General features: G+C 33.4%; 3 protein-coding genes across 3 annotated transcripts; 1 reads left to right on the top strand and 2 right to left on the bottom strand.

Moving 5' to 3' along the window:
- The first annotated feature begins 1,267 nt into the window (after positions 1 to 1,267).
- On the top strand, positions 1,268 to 3,484 carry LOC111276435 (GDSL-like Lipase/Acylhydrolase superfamily protein). Its single transcript, XM_022862170.2, has 3 exons — positions 1,268 to 1,871; positions 2,086 to 2,575; positions 3,186 to 3,484. The coding sequence occupies exons 1-3, from the start codon at positions 1,506 to 1,508 to the stop codon at positions 3,377 to 3,379; spliced, it is 1,050 nt and encodes a 349-aa protein (XP_022717905.1). The 5' UTR covers positions 1,268 to 1,505; the 3' UTR covers positions 3,380 to 3,484.
- Positions 3,485 to 7,835: 4,351 nt separating this feature from the next.
- Positions 7,836 to 10,850, bottom strand: LOC111276434 (uncharacterized). The gene is made up of 4 exons (XM_022862169.2): positions 9,960 to 10,850; positions 8,669 to 9,118; positions 8,270 to 8,585; positions 7,836 to 8,161 (listed from the first exon to the last, which is right to left on the bottom strand). Exons 1-4 carry the CDS (start codon positions 10,356 to 10,358, stop codon positions 8,025 to 8,027), a joined length of 1,302 nt encoding a protein of 433 aa, XP_022717904.1. The 5' UTR covers positions 10,359 to 10,850; the 3' UTR covers positions 7,836 to 8,024.
- A 2,569-nt stretch (positions 10,851 to 13,419) lies between these two features.
- On the bottom strand, positions 13,420 to 14,706 carry LOC111275648 (ethylene-responsive transcription factor 3-like). Its single transcript, XM_022861108.2, has one exon. The coding sequence runs from the start codon at positions 14,325 to 14,327 to the stop codon at positions 13,647 to 13,649; it is 681 nt and encodes a 226-aa protein (XP_022716843.2). The 5' UTR covers positions 14,328 to 14,706; the 3' UTR covers positions 13,420 to 13,646.
- Positions 14,707 to 15,664: the final 958 nt, after the last annotated feature.

Below are 15,664 nucleotides of genomic sequence, written 5' to 3'. Positions count from 1 at the left end.
TTATTATTCATGAATATATTCATAAATATATTCGTTTAATGTTAACGAATTAATTCATTTAACTTAATCGATTAAACACCGATAAAACATGAATATCTTACTATTTAAATGAATCAAGTTTGATGAATAAAATAATTTTTTTATTGAACACAAATCGAGTTTGAACATTAAAAATAAATGAACAAACCACAAATATATATTCGTTCGTTCGTTGATATTTGATTTATTTATAATTCTAATGAAACTCATAAAAAAAAATCTTCATTTTACACACCTATAAAATGCTTATTATTTATGCATAACTCACAACATGCGTAAATTTAAATTTTGCATGCATTAAATTGATGTGAGATAATGTTACTTTAAAATTTATTCAAAATGAAAATTAAATTCAAATAAAACTTTAAAATACTCGTAACTATATTATACAAAAAATTAAATTCTATTTATATAATTTTATTTAAAGAAAAAAAGGATTCAAATTCGATTTTTCAAAAAAAAAAAAAAACATATATTACCAATGAATCAAAAGATTTGGATACATGAAAAAATCAAAATTGAAAGTGTCACATTTGACTCGTGACTCAGAGGTTTTGGTCCATGCCTAGTTTGTTAATGGAACCAATGCTAAGCTACGTAAAGAAGAAGAAAGTTTTGGTGGTTGCTTCTGGGCGTTACAACTGCATGGATTCTCTCTTTAAAGCAAAAATTAAAGTATTAGAAAGCAATTGGCTCCTCCAAGTTTTTAATCACCGCCGTCCACATCACAATGATTTCAAACATGTGGGCTCAACTGCTGATTTGGAAAGTCTGGTGAAATTTTCTTGCCTTCTGTGTTTTTCTTCCAGAAGAAGAAATTAATAAAATTCAACTTCCAATTTCACTTCTGTAGCCTAAACTAATTGATAGTGAGGGAAAATGGTTACTGAAACAGAGTGCATCTGTTCATTTATTTGACAGATCAAAAGATTGTTACATTGGAAGCAGTCGTCTAATCTGTTGTTGGTAAGATGGATTTTTCGTATCAGTTTCAAATAACATTGAATATATATAACAATAACAACAATAAATTAAGTTTTGCATCCCATAATTTTGGAATCAATTATATAAAAAATCAAAAGAAGAATCATGTTCAATCGTAATTTTAAATTTTTTTGTATTGTTTATTTTTATTAATATATTATAATAAATTCTCACTCGATATTTGATCGAAATGTTATGTTATTATTGATATAAATATCATCAGGAAATAGGCCAGAAGGTCGGTTGATACCAGCCAATTTACACACCATAGCCAAAACATTGTTAGTGTAATGACCGTTGGCTTAATTACAATGCTCTCTCAACTACTTTGAGCATTTAAGAGTCTCAACAAACTTCATCTGTCTCATTGTCTATTAACTTTCTCTCATTCCTCACTCCATTAAGAATCATTCACACCAGCTTCGCCAAACACCTTTTTGCTATACATAATACAAACCAGAAAATTGGAGTGAAACTTAAATATGGCATGTAAGGTTGCTACATTGCTGTTCTTGGTTAATCTGCTACTGCAAATAGCAAAAATAAGTGCAATAGTCCCTGCAATTATAGTGTTTGGAGATTCTACGGTGGATCCCGGGAACAACAACCAGATATCTACTGTCCTAAAGAGCAATTTTCAGCCATATGGGAGGGATTACTTTGATGGTCAGCCAACTGGACGTTTTTCCAATGGTAGGATTGCGACAGACTTCGTTTCTGAAGCCTTTGGGATCAAGCCAGCAATACCTGCTTATCTGGATCCAAAGTTCGACATAAAAGATTTTGCTACTGGAGTTTCCTTCGCTTCGGCTGGAACTGGTTATGACAATGCTACTTCCGATGTGCTAGTAAGTCAAGCTATGGCTTGGTGATATGTGAACAGTATTCAGACAGTGAGTTATACATTTATTTGCATCTGATTTCCATGAATGTTTCTTGCAATACAAAGATAAAAGATCTATGTTTCTACATGTTCTTTTAGTCTAGTTCAGTAGTTTCAAGTCTATCTCCAATAAGTCATCAATTACTAGCTATTTTCTCCATTTTCCTTGAATTTTGCAGTCTGTCATACCTTTCTGGAAGGAACTGGAGTACTACAAAGAATATCAGAACAAGCTAAGAGTCTATCTAGGCAATGAAATTGCTAATCATCATTTGAGTGAATCACTGCACCTGATAAGCATAGGAACCAATGACTTTCTAGAGAACTACTACATTTTCCCGACCAGATCTTCAGAGTATTCTGTCGATGAGTATCAGATTTTTCTGATAGGAATCGCCAGCAATTTCATCAGAGAGCTGTACAAACTGGGAGCTCGGAAGATAGCAATTGGTGGTCTTCCTCCAATGGGATGTTTACCATTGGAAAGAACGACAAATGCGTTCTTTGGAAGTGAGTGCATCGAGGAGTACAACAATGTGGCTAAAGATTTCAACAAAAAGTTAGAGATTGCAGTGTCAGAGCTGAAACAGGAGCTTGGTGGAATCCAACTGGTGCAGTCAAACCCCTATGATAAGCTCTTAGAAATGATCCAGAATCCAAGTTACTTTGGTAAGTTTTTAACGATAATTTCCACTACTAACCAATTTTGCTTGACATTGAAACATTTGAATAAGGGCATATCCACTAATTGAATTCAATCACCTAACTTGTCCAAACTCATTAAAGCTGAGGTCCCTATTTTATGCCATCCAGATGTGATGCATCAAACCAGTCTAGTAAAATTAATGAGGTTGGTGATTTTGCACGAGTTTTAGTATAAAATGGCATAGACATAGAAGGACAATATATAAATAAGCAACCATGCTTACAAAAGATATGAAACCAGAAAGGAACTAGATGTTTTCAGGCTCCCCTTGTCGTGTCTTGCCTCTTGCAAGTCGCAAGGACCAGATTCACTACTTTCATACATATTCTTCATCTATTTAGCCAAAAGTAATTGAACTTTTTTTGTTTAACATGCATATAACAAGGCAAGTATGCAATCAATAACACCAAACAAACAGGCCTTTTCAGGCAAGCCATGCCGCCTATGTGTGTGTCTGTGTGTGTGTTTTTGAACCTACGTGTGCAACAGTGGGAGTGCACATAAATCAAGGAACATGTGTTAACATATTTTCTCCTATAAGGTGATTCTTCTGATAAATTTTCCACATTACAGGATTTGAATATGCAGAAACAGCATGTTGTGGGACTGGACTCTTCGAGATGAGTTACCTATGTGACCAAATGAACCCGTTTACATGTTTAGATGCCAATAAATATGTATTCTGGGACTCCTTTCACCCAACAGAGAAAACAAACGCCATTTTGGCTGATTATGTGGTCAAAACTGCCCTAGCTCAGTTCCTATAATCACTAAAAGTAAAAGCAAGAAGCACTGGTTCATTGTTGTACAACTACATTTGGTATTATTTCAATGGCTATTAAACTTATTAATGCCTTTTCAAGTACATTCCATGAAGGAAAATATATCAAACAAATAAATCAACTGGAAAACCGCAGATTAGATGAATTTTACCATAAGAACGAGTTTAAACTTTAAATCAAGTAAGATCATCCCCCAATTGGAAACAACAAATATTTTTAGGAAAACATTCTGTTGTGATCATTCATTGACAATGGATTTTACATTTGGCACAATCAGATATCCATTTTTTGGTAGAGTTCGGATACAACAAAAGCCATACATTGTAAACGTTTATTCCTAGGAGAAAATGCCCATACTATGTCAGGGGAACCATTTAAGAAATTCCTTTACAACTTCATTGAAATTTCATCCTCAATTTAATTATCAAAATTCATCTACTTATAAGTAAGAGAGGTCATTTACTGCTGAACATGAAAGAATTAAAGCTCTTTTTTTCAGTTTTTCTCTTTTGTTGAATAAATGGGGTCTAGGCTCTCTCGTCTAAGAGCTAAACATGGCAGCAGCATGTATGAGAGCACAAATATTGTTATCAGCTTGGGGAAAGGGAATAAAAGTAGTAGCAACGCAAAGAAAGCTTTAATTTGCATCAAGAATTTTATAGAGAGGTCAGCTTGTAAGTTGATCAAAAACTATACTGGAAAGTCTGGCTCTGGCTATGGCAAGAATAAGTCTACTCTAAAAAGGGCATGTTGTGCTTGTATTTCATCAGAGAAAAGGACTTCATTGACAACTGGTTTATTCAAAATGAAGTCACTTTTGTTGAAGGGAGGAAGTGGTGATCATGGTGGAAGCAAAGGCAATAACATCAATGGTGGCAAGAATGGTGGTGGGGTTAATGGGAAGGGAGCTCATGATGATCAGAAGAAGCAGAAGTAATTTTCTCTTCTTTTTTTTTCCCTTACATATATATTTTTGATGTTATTGTATAGAGGATAGCTTGAGCCCTGAGGACAAAGAATTTGGACTTGAACTTCTTGTATAGAGGTTAGCTTTTCAAACTTTTTTTTCATCTTCGGATGAATTAGACTTCAAATTCTTGGTAAATTCTTGAAATTAATGAGAAATTCTTAATAAAGCTAGGATTCCAAAAAAATGATGGCTTCCTCTGCATATATACATTCAACCTCTTCTTTCATAATCATTTTCACATAATGACATAATGAGTAAAATTGTAGAAAGAAAAAACAGTGATCTAATCACTCTCAATCATCAGAGAATGATCAAATATTACTGTCACAAACAATTACCAAATATTTACTAAATACGGTGATCTAATCACTATGTGCAGATCATCATAATTTATTCAATAATCATCTCATACCAAACATTATCCTAGAGGTTGTATGAATCAAATTATCAATAATATATGCACCTTTGTAGACAAGAAAAAAATTAATTTTAGTCGACATCTGTATGATCTATTGATAGAATACTGATATTTTAATTGTAGTGATAAGTTCAACTCTTAATGCCTCAAATACCAAAAAAAAAAAAGGTAAATCTTATTATTCATATGAAAAAAATGGCTTTGGATCAAACTTGACGCTAGTCGTTGGATTGACCAAATTAATAGTTCTAAACACACTTTGATGTCAACAAAAACTCAAATTATAGACAATTAGATAAAATTAAGCACCATCTATCCCACATGGAATTGAAAAAATGCTTCCTGATAAGACAATTCAAGAAATATTCAAACCCTTGTTCTCGTATACTGATATTCAAAAGAAAATACCTCAGCGCTTTGATATTGGAATAGAAATAGTACCACAGTGTCGATCAAAAAATTCCAGGCTTCAATATTAAGCATCATGAGCCAATATCTTCCAATATTCCTCCTCAGACTTTTGTTTTTCAAGCCTCCAAACTTCCCTTCGCCGACTGATGAATTCCTCAGCTTTTGCATCCACTCCTAACAAGTAGCTGAGACAATGTGACGTAGTCAGAGTCTCCACAATTTGTAGGAACAATGGCACCACTTCCACTCTCCAATATCCCATTTTCATCACCATCATCATCATCAAAAGCCTCAATCTCCTTCGTAATTGTACGAATGTGTTGCCGAGTATTAGTAGTATTTCTAATAATGTTTTGTGGTACAACTGCTCTCTTCATGCCATGACTATTGGGATCATCCGAAGGAGGTTTGGAATAGGCCTTGTCGTCTACCAATAAGCTCGTTTCGGCCTCCATCTGTTTTTGGTTACGATCACTAGGCTGAGGACGGTAGTAATAATGGTGGTGATGCTGATGCTTCATGTCAGTAAGAAGCCTAAAATTGGTTTTCTTTAAGGTTACTTGGGATTTCCTAAGATGGTTCAATTTTGATTGAAATGTTGATACTAAGTTCTTCTACAGCTTCTTAGGGGTAGACATCAGCTTCTTCTTCTTCTTCTTCTTCTTGTCTTTGACAAAGGAATGATTAGACATGGCTTAAAGGGTTTCCAATGGAGCTTGTTTCACACCAATTTGCTATGAAGATATCAGTAATACAAAGGGAAAGATTTCTATGATCATCATTTCATCTCCATCGTTTCTCTTGGAAAGACAAGATGGAAAATAGGTAAGTTGTTTCTTTTCTTAATTCTTGTTTCAATTTTGGTTTTTTTCATGGTTTTATAATCATAATCCCATCATTACCATTTTTAGATTAACATCAAATATTTTCATGATTACTTCATTAAAAAAAACTTTGGTTTAATTTCAGTAAAGAAAAGACCTTAAATTAATTTTTTCTACTTTGATATATTTAATAGGAAATCCAACTTATAGTGAAACATTTCTTCAATCAAATTCTTGGCATTTAAACAAGCTCTCTCAGATTTAAAAAGAGGGAAAAGCTAAATATGGACAAAATCAAAAATAAAATAAAAATAATTACTGAGATTGGTAGTTCCATGAATTACTATAGAGAAGAGAGAAAAAAAAAACTAAATATAATATGAATTTTATTTCTACTATCTTGGTAATAATCATGATTGATTTAAAAAAAACAATAAATAAATAAATATGTAAAAGCTTTTAAAATGATGCATAGCTTTATATATATACAAAGATTTAAGGACATTGGGGTTAATAAAATATAAGGAGAATTTTGTTTTTTAATCAAGAATTAATATCTGAATATTTCATGATCTCATGCCTCCATGTTCAGGCAATTTCCCTTGATTTTAGGAAATTTTCTCTTTCTTTTTTTTTTTTTTGGGGGGGGGATTTTTAGGTTTATAATTTTATGGTAAAAAATTTAATTAATCTCTTGTCCCCACAAAATCTTATCTTTGATCCATTTTAAATCCTACGTAAAGATATCAGTTCAATGTAAGGAGCATTTTTTTTTTATTTAATACACTGTTTTTACCATATGTAAGAGAACATAAAAATCATTATTTTTGTTTCTAAATTTAAAAATCAGAGAGATTATTTTATTTTTAAAATCAGGTTAAGCCATGGATTTATAAATAGATTTAAGAATTTTTTAAAATTTTTTAAACTTATAAATTGCATATCAATAAAAAATTATAAAAATTTAAATTTAAACATTTTACATTAAGATCATAAATTTTAATCACTTACGTCAATTTTTGTTCTCCCAATAAAAAAAAAAATTGTTCCATTCAGCTGCTTCTGAATCTGGAATTGCTCACCATGACAATCAATCATTGCATTCCAGGCTTTTAAGTTGGGAGTGCATCCTCAGGCAGTCCACATTTTGAAAAAATGTTAAGAAGGCAGCAACCAACAAATTCATCATGCTCACAACCAGTATTAATCACCAAAGAATGCGCCATCAGGCCCCATGTTAAGTTTCCCAAGTACCTACAACTCGTAAGCACATTTGACAAAGTAACCTTTCTTTTTTTTTTTTGGTCCATTTGGTCAGGGCTTGATTTAGAAATAATAATGAACAACAATATGGATTAGTTGGCAATAATATTCCAATTCGTCTGGTTTTAATTCAATTCAATCTTTTAAAATGAATTTATTTTATAAGATTTCGATCGAAATCAAGATTGAATTTTAAATAAATCTATCCTGACTCAATTTTATATATATAAAAATATTTTTATTAATTATTTAATTTTATATTTATATATATGTATTATATTAATAAATTTATTATATGATATTTTAATTTAAAATATTAATTTAGGAAAATTTTATATTTATGAATAATTAAGGTATAATTTATATTAAAAATAATATTTTATGAATATTATATAAAATTAATTTCGGATTAAATCAATTACGATTTTATATATATATAAATTTAGATCATATATAAAAAATAATATTTTAATATCAAATTGAATCGAATTTAAATATTTATTTTATAAAATCGAATCAAATTTAAGACAAACAAAAATATATCAACACCTAACTTATTGCTACCACTAATTACTAATGATTTTACAAAAACAAGTCAGGGAATAGGAAACAAAACATAAAACGAAAATTTTATATAATAAAGGAATCAAAGGACAAAACCTTTAAAAACACATCCCCCATCTCTCTCCCTCACTCATCCTGAAAATTCCCAAATATGGTGTGCATAAATTTTCTCTCAAGAAATTAAAGACTGACAATGGTCTTTCCAAGCAACCATAAAACAAGAGATAACTCAATGCCAAAAATGGTGTGAAGTGTGCTCCTATCAAGTGTGAAGCCATAGATTGTAATCCCAGCTCGATTGTTCTCAAAATATGTCACTGTCATCAAGAAAAGAACAAAAATGAATCATCAATGAACTCAAGACAAACAATATTTATGTTCCTTTGACTGTTTGACATGTAGTGTTTTTCTAGTGACATTATTACCTAGAGCTTGTCTCTTTTGGTATGAGATGGTACTATAAGCGTAAGCTGGGATCAGCTTGTTGTTGTCTATGTCATCTTCTTCATCACCAGCATCCTCACCGTCTGATTCACCATCTGTACCCACATGGGGATAGGCTTGACGACTATAGGCGGCCGGAGTCCTTGGTGTCTCACCATCGTTTGCATCGAAGGAATCTAATGTTGCACAAACATGCCACTTAGCAGCAAGGCATGTGACAGATTGTGCTTTGTGAGTTATTTTTGTTGCACTTCGCAATAATATACAGAGTCCCGTGAGAAGAGTTATAGAGCACATCTGCAACAAAAAAAAACACAAATTAACACATCGATTAATGTATGGAAATTTACAAAGTTTAGAACAGATTAATGAACAATTACAGCAAGTTCTCCAGCTTTGTAAATATTCAATTCAGAAGTAGCCTTTGTAGTGATAAGCAATGAAGTGAATTGGCTGCCCGTGACCAAGATCAGGCACCATAATATAAACGCACGATATCTATGGCTGATGATCCTCAAATGCCTCCTAATCCTCAGGTGTTCAGACAAGACTGAACCAACATCAGAATCAATTTGGAAAACCCCAGCAAAATCCTGGAGCCGGAGAACCTGGAGGTTGCAGATCAGGTGGAAGAGAACACAAGCGAGGAAGAAGACTGTTGTCCGATAAAGCCATGAACACAACTCCACCATGCAGGCTACAGTGTCACTCAGCCAGACAATGCCTAAGAAAGGAATTTGCGAAGCACCTGAGGCATACCACCATACTTTGTATGCAGTCTCAGCTATGAAACATGGGAGAACAAAAATTGATACAATCTTCAGTGATCTCTGCATAAATTAAACATTAAAATAAATTACTTTAACTTATGAGTTCGAAATTTTCAAATGTCTATCGTCCAAAATCCACAAGCCAAGAGGAAAATAATCAGTTGGAACCATATTATAGGCTTTTCAAGTGAACCACTATGCGTTCTGTATTTCCTTATAACTATGATCTGATATTCACATGTTTCAATGAAGAGAATGAATGCCACAAGGAAATTGTTGATGTTTGCAATTGGATTCAAAAGAAGATAATTGTAGTTATCAGACATTTGCTATCATTCATCTGAAAATTCTCAGCGTTTTTAGGAATCTCACTGTATAAAAAGTTAAGGATGAGTCATCTTCCACTATGAGGAATCTAGAACTAGCTAAAGAACAAAGTACCCACTTAGTCTTAATTCAAGTCCTAGAAGTTTTTGGAGCGTATTCTATTGCCAAAGTCCCAGAAATCTCTGAGCAATTATTGGATTGTTTGAGCAATCAAAACATCTAGAACATGGTTGTTGATTTCTATGTGGCTAGGAAGCAATGAGGGAACCACGTAATAGGACATTTGTGGCAGATCAAGTCAAAAACAGCATGATTATCGGTGTGATTTCAGTGAATTATGGATCTTTGACTTGGATCATTTCAATCAGAAACTGAAAATTTCAAAGGAATTGAAACTAAAAACTCTAAAGCTTCTTCTCTATCAATAATCAAAGGTTCAGACAATAGCAAGATCCTGAAAGAATAAGAAATTCAATCAAATCCCATATGAAAACTCTTCTAACATTCCAATTTAAAAAAACAAAAAAGTATGAATTTAAAGAACACAAAGAAACAGTGGAAGAGTAAAACTTACATTGAGCTTACCAGTGTATCCTTTCCTAACAGTTTCACTTTCATCACAAAGTTTATCAAAAAACAAGAACCTTCTCAAACCATATTTCTTCACAAACCTTGTCAAACAAACAAAAGACAAAGCTGCAACACTGCTCAAAGACAGCTGAACAACCCAATCATAAGGCCTTGCATGTCTAGCATCACAAGTGGAACAAGCTAATAAAAAATGAGATACAGCTGGAACAACAAGTCCCAAAAAAATGAACAAAAACCAAGATAAACAAGCTGTCCAGATATTGGATTGATCAACACACATCCATCTTAGGTATGTTCTAAAGCTTTGTAACTCGTCTTGCGCATAAGAAATGCTTCTCGTGAACCTAGTTCGATCCACCAAAGGCTCCCCGGTGTCTCCCATGGAGGGTTTGCTTAGCTGTAAACAACAGGGGAGAAGCTGAAAAGTTCGAGGTTGAATAAAGAAACTGTTGGTTAGTTTTTATAACTTTTGGTTGCTGGAAGGAGGGGAGGGTATTGTGGGCCAATGAGGGGAGAACAACTGTTGGAATATTGAACAAAAAACTACACTTCAGCAAGGTTCCATATGAATTACGAAGCAAGTTGCTTGCACATATAGCATAATATACAGCTAGCGGAGGTGTCACGGATCTAAGAAAAGTCCTGAATTCTACATCGAACATAATAAGAGGATCACTGAGATATAAAAGGGTTCACACCACCTCTTTCTTGTGAGACGTCTTTTGTAAGACAAAACCGTGAGATCAGAGGGGTCAGAATGAACAATACCTCACAAGGGTGTGAATCATGACGGGTAGGTTGATTCGGGACGTTGGAAGAGTGAATGCCTGGGTCTCGAAGCCGCGCGAGTTCGGAGCTTGAGTCTCGACCCGTGATAATTGGTATCAGAGCAAGTTCGAGTCTTCCAAGCCCAAACATGGCATCTTTTTGGCCTATGTAACATGGTTCCGCTGGTTTTGTTAGACAAAAATCCCACTGTCACATCCCTACAATCATTCCACAATCTTCCCAATCCCATATCCAAAATGAACTAGGATCAAACCAAGCCCTACTATAAATCCTCAAATCAAAAGTCACCACTTCCAAATTCATCAACTCGTTCCTCATGCAATCACTTACATGATTCTTAGACAAACATTGATGTTGCATCAAATGTTGCATTAACTACAACTTTAGAGCTTGATTCTAGATTGAAGTAATTGATGTTGGTAGACAAGAAAGAGTATTTTCGCTGATAAATCAGATATGCCATGGTACTTTCAATAGAGAAACTTGTTTTCTCGTTGGGATTTTTGAGAGAAAATTGTATCTTGAGGCAGGCTGTTAATAGGGATGATGAGGTGATGTTGAAGTGAAAAACTTGGACTGAGTTGATGTGGACAATGGGAGGTTTTGGATGTGAAATTATGATAAAAAAAACATGCAAGAATAAGCAATAAAACAAGTGTGAGAATCGACAAACAAATGAAGATGTCAAAGCATTTTGATTCATTGAGTTGCTCTTTGGGTGAACTTTGATGACTCATTTTGTCGGAGAATTGAAAGAATTCAAGGACTCAAACAATTGTGAGAATGAAAAATGGAGAAGGAAAACATTTTTTTAGTGAACCCTAGAAAATTATTTGGCTTGAATTTTGGAAATGATTTTCTATTCAATGTTGACAAAATAAACCTAGTAAATATTCCCTATGAAATCAACATGTAAAATGGAAACAATTGCCATATTTAAAAGGAAATCCACCATTAATAAGGAAAGCACCAAGACTTATGTTTGTGTCAGTGAATCGATATCAAGTGTTAAACTCTTCCGAAACTGTATTAGATCTTTGCTTGGGCTAATTTGGGCTAATAGCCTAAAACAAGTCATATATGCCAATCTTTTCAATGAAAGCAAACCAAACCAGGTTTTGGGTCATGGGAAAGGAGTCATATCTTGTTAAAAACTTCCAATAGCAAGCTGCAGGCATTGGATTTGGAACCTTTTAGACATTTCCTGCTATAGTTCCTCGCTGAAATGATATCCATTTGGGATAATTATTGTCCTAAGTTCTCATATTCTTAACTGAATTTGTTCTCCCTTAAATTATTGGAAAAGAAAAAATACCATTCATCCAACTTCAGAAAGGCCTGAGAGATAGAATAACACCCAAACCTTCTTCCATGGAAAGCATATTTGGGGCAGCCCATTTAGAAAAATTTTGTGACGAATGGGAAAATCTTTGCTGTGATTAGTGTGAATAAAATAAAAACTTATCACAAGCATCACTCATGTCCATCCATTTTTTATTTTTAAGAATCAAAACAAATCAGCTCGATGGAAGAGCAGCTGCAAAGGTGTTATTGGTTCCCATAGTCCACCATGAGCTCTAGCTCTTACTTCAAGATTTTAAAAAAATTTTTAGTAGGTCTTTGTTTAATTTTCTATGGTTTTCATTTTAATAAGATTAAAATGTTAGATTAATCAACTTTTGGTTCAAACCCATAACCCAAAAAGTTAAAAAAAAGAATGAACCACCCACCCAAGAAAGGTCAAATTTGCAATTGCAAAAATTCTACGCAAATGGGTTATATTACATTGGGATGCATCCTTGAATCATCCCCAATTCTCAAATAGGTCATTATTAGTCAAACCCAGAAGAAAAAACTTGTGAAAAAATCACAACACATCACTCACCATAGTGCAAAATTCCATTAAGTTAGATCAGATTTCAAGGTGCCTTCAAATTTAACCAAAGATGATTGAAAATCAAGAACCAAGCAATGACCGTTCCTTTTTTGTTTTTTTCTTTGATGGAAGCCAGGAGAAAGCATGATGAAAAATTTTGAAATTTGGTACATTGAATTGATTCACAGCTAAGGAATGAAAAATACTCTGCCTTGTGATTGAATTAATTGCGAAAAATTCTCTTTCTTCTCCACCTCTAACTGATACAGCTACCACATTAATACCCACAATCCAAGTAAGATGCAAAAATATGAAAATCTACCCTTTTTTTTTTTTTTTTGTAAATGGAGTACATGAAAACAAGACTTGAATCAAGAACAAAAGAAGCAAATGACAGGCATGCAAACAGAAACAAACCACAAGAAAGCATTGCATTGAAGATCAAAGCAAGAAAAAAGAGAAAAATGAACTAAAGTTGATGACATTTATGCAAATGAAAGATCTGTCACAAGAAGCTGAATAAACCCAGATCTAATAACATCATTATATTTCTAACAACAAAGAATTATGACCCATTTTTCATTTTAATCTGTCTCATAATTTTACTTTTTGCATTACAAAAAAACAGAAAGTTAGGGAAAAAAGACAGAGAAAATGACGGAAAATGTGGGGTTTTGATCCATTTGAGAGGAGATTGAATTAGAGCAAAATTTTAGACAAAGGAAATGAACTCAGATCTGGGATATAACATCACAAACCCTAAATCGCCATCATCATATTTCTAAAAACAAAGATCATCATCATATTCATCATTTGATAAAATCAAAGGGATCCTATTTCATACTCATACGGAGATTAAGAACATTTCATCTTAATCATGTCTCATCCTTTTTTTTTTCTTTTTTTTTCGTTTTTTTTCGTCTTCCGCTTAAAAAAAAGGAAAAAGAAAAAGATTCAATAATTGATCATCACCATCATCACCATCATCATCATCATCATCGCTGATCAAAGACATAAAGCGGTACATTGGAGATCATCAAGATCATCCAACGGTGGAAAATTGAGATCAAAAGGCAACGTTTTCCTACACGAAGACGACGCGATATCCCCATCATCAACAACCGACGACGACGAATCACAGTCACTGTGGCAATCCTCCGGCACCATCGGCGGCGTCCTCGGGTGATACTTCCTAGTCGAAAATACCGCAAAATCCGCCGATTTTTGCGGCGGTTGAACCGGTCTCGGCCCACTAAACGACTCCACCGTGCTACTCATGCCACTCCTAGTGGGTCTTTGCGGATTCACTTCCGAGTCTTGAAAATCACCCATCGCATACAACCGGTGGTGGAGGGGGTGGTCGACGAACCCATCGTTGTTCCGATGATGTGTTTCGAAAGGAAAAGCTGGGATATTCGACGAATTGATGGGAAAATTTGTTTTAGCTTTCGGTCCACGGAGTGACCTCGCCGCCGCATCGTAGGCTCGAGCTGCTTCTTCGGCTGAGTCGAAGGTCCCTAACCAAACTCGGGTCTTTTTCCATGGGTCTCTGATCTCAGCTGCAAATTTACCCCATGGTCTTTTCCTAACCCCTCTGTATCTTGGTTCTTTAATAGATCCGTTGGGTTCTAGTGCCGGTTTTGAAGCTACGGCGGTTGCTGCCGTGGCACCTCTTCCTCTCCTCATCGTAAAACAATCAAAAGCTTCAGATTTTCACCCAATTATCTCAAAAGGGTTATCCAAAATCAAACGTATAAGTTCAAAGATTGAAAGAATAGTAATAATTACGAACACAATACAAAGGGGTTGATGAAAAGATTACGGATAAAAAAGAAGTAAACTGACCAAATCAACCCATCCAAAACTACCCAAAACTAATCTATTTATGAAATTAAATATATATATATAAGGAGAAAATCAAGAAACCAAACAAAGGAAAACAAAAGAAATAAGAAAGGAGATGGAAATGGAGATGGAAATGGAAATGGGAAGAAGGAATGAAGAGGAGGGAGAAGAAGCTAGGAAGGATGGGAACTGGATGGCACCAAGAGGGGGGGCACCTTCTCTTCTACACAAAAATGATATTAATTGTTTTTAGAGGGAGGGTTTTGATTTTTTTTTAATGGTTAAAATACTAAAAACCCTTGAACTTTTCTATAATTTTCAGATACATCTCTATTCTTTTATCATTACAATGAAGCCCCTAAAGTGATATTTCATTAAACTTTTAAATACTCCTTTAAATACTCCTTCTATCCATTTTTTTATTTATTTTTTCTAATATCTTAAAATTATGTCATTTTTTATATTTTAAATTATTTTTATTATTTTGTACTTTTTTAAATTAAAAATCATGAAATTTTAATTTTATAAAAAAATTAATTTGAATATTAAATATATTAAAATTAAAATTTTTTTAAAATTTGATGAAAATCAATACAATTCAAATATTTTCAGATGGAAAAATTATTATTTGTTACTCAAATTCATATTTTTAACAAATTGTATTAATTTTCAAACAAAAAAGATTTTAATTAAATAAAATATTCTTTACTGGTTTTGTTGCATATTATAAAAATTTAAGAGCCTATTTGATAAATTTAAAAAAGCTTCAGGGCGTTTTTAATATTTTACTATTTTTTTAAAATTACCATTTTGCTTTTTTGGGAATAGGGTTTTATTTTTCTCTGGCTGAAGTGACTTTTCCTTACTTTTCTCGATTTCTATACGTTCTGTTGACCCCACATCCGGACTCGGCCTCGATTGCTTTATTTCCTTTTTTTTTTTTTTCACTGTTTTTAATTTTATTTATTGTTAATTATTATTACAGTTAAAAAAAATAATCTGTAATCGAAATGACAGAAAAGTCCTTTCTCTCTTAATTATTTTGTCAGTAAGTAAAATTTCCTGCCTATGCTTTTTTACAGATTGGTCACCATCATTCTCTCTGTGTTGGACAGGTTTTCTCTTTTTGGGAGTATTAGCAGTATTTTCTTTACTTTTTAATTTTCATAAAATTTAGA

Source organism: Durio zibethinus, chromosome 25 (assembly GCF_047325235.1).
Source record: "Durio zibethinus cultivar Kanyao isolate XHJ-2024 chromosome 25, ASM4732523v1, whole genome shotgun sequence".
Taxonomy (NCBI): domain Eukaryota; kingdom Viridiplantae; phylum Streptophyta; class Magnoliopsida; order Malvales; family Malvaceae; genus Durio; species Durio zibethinus.
This window is presented reverse-complemented; position numbering and strand designations above follow the sequence as displayed.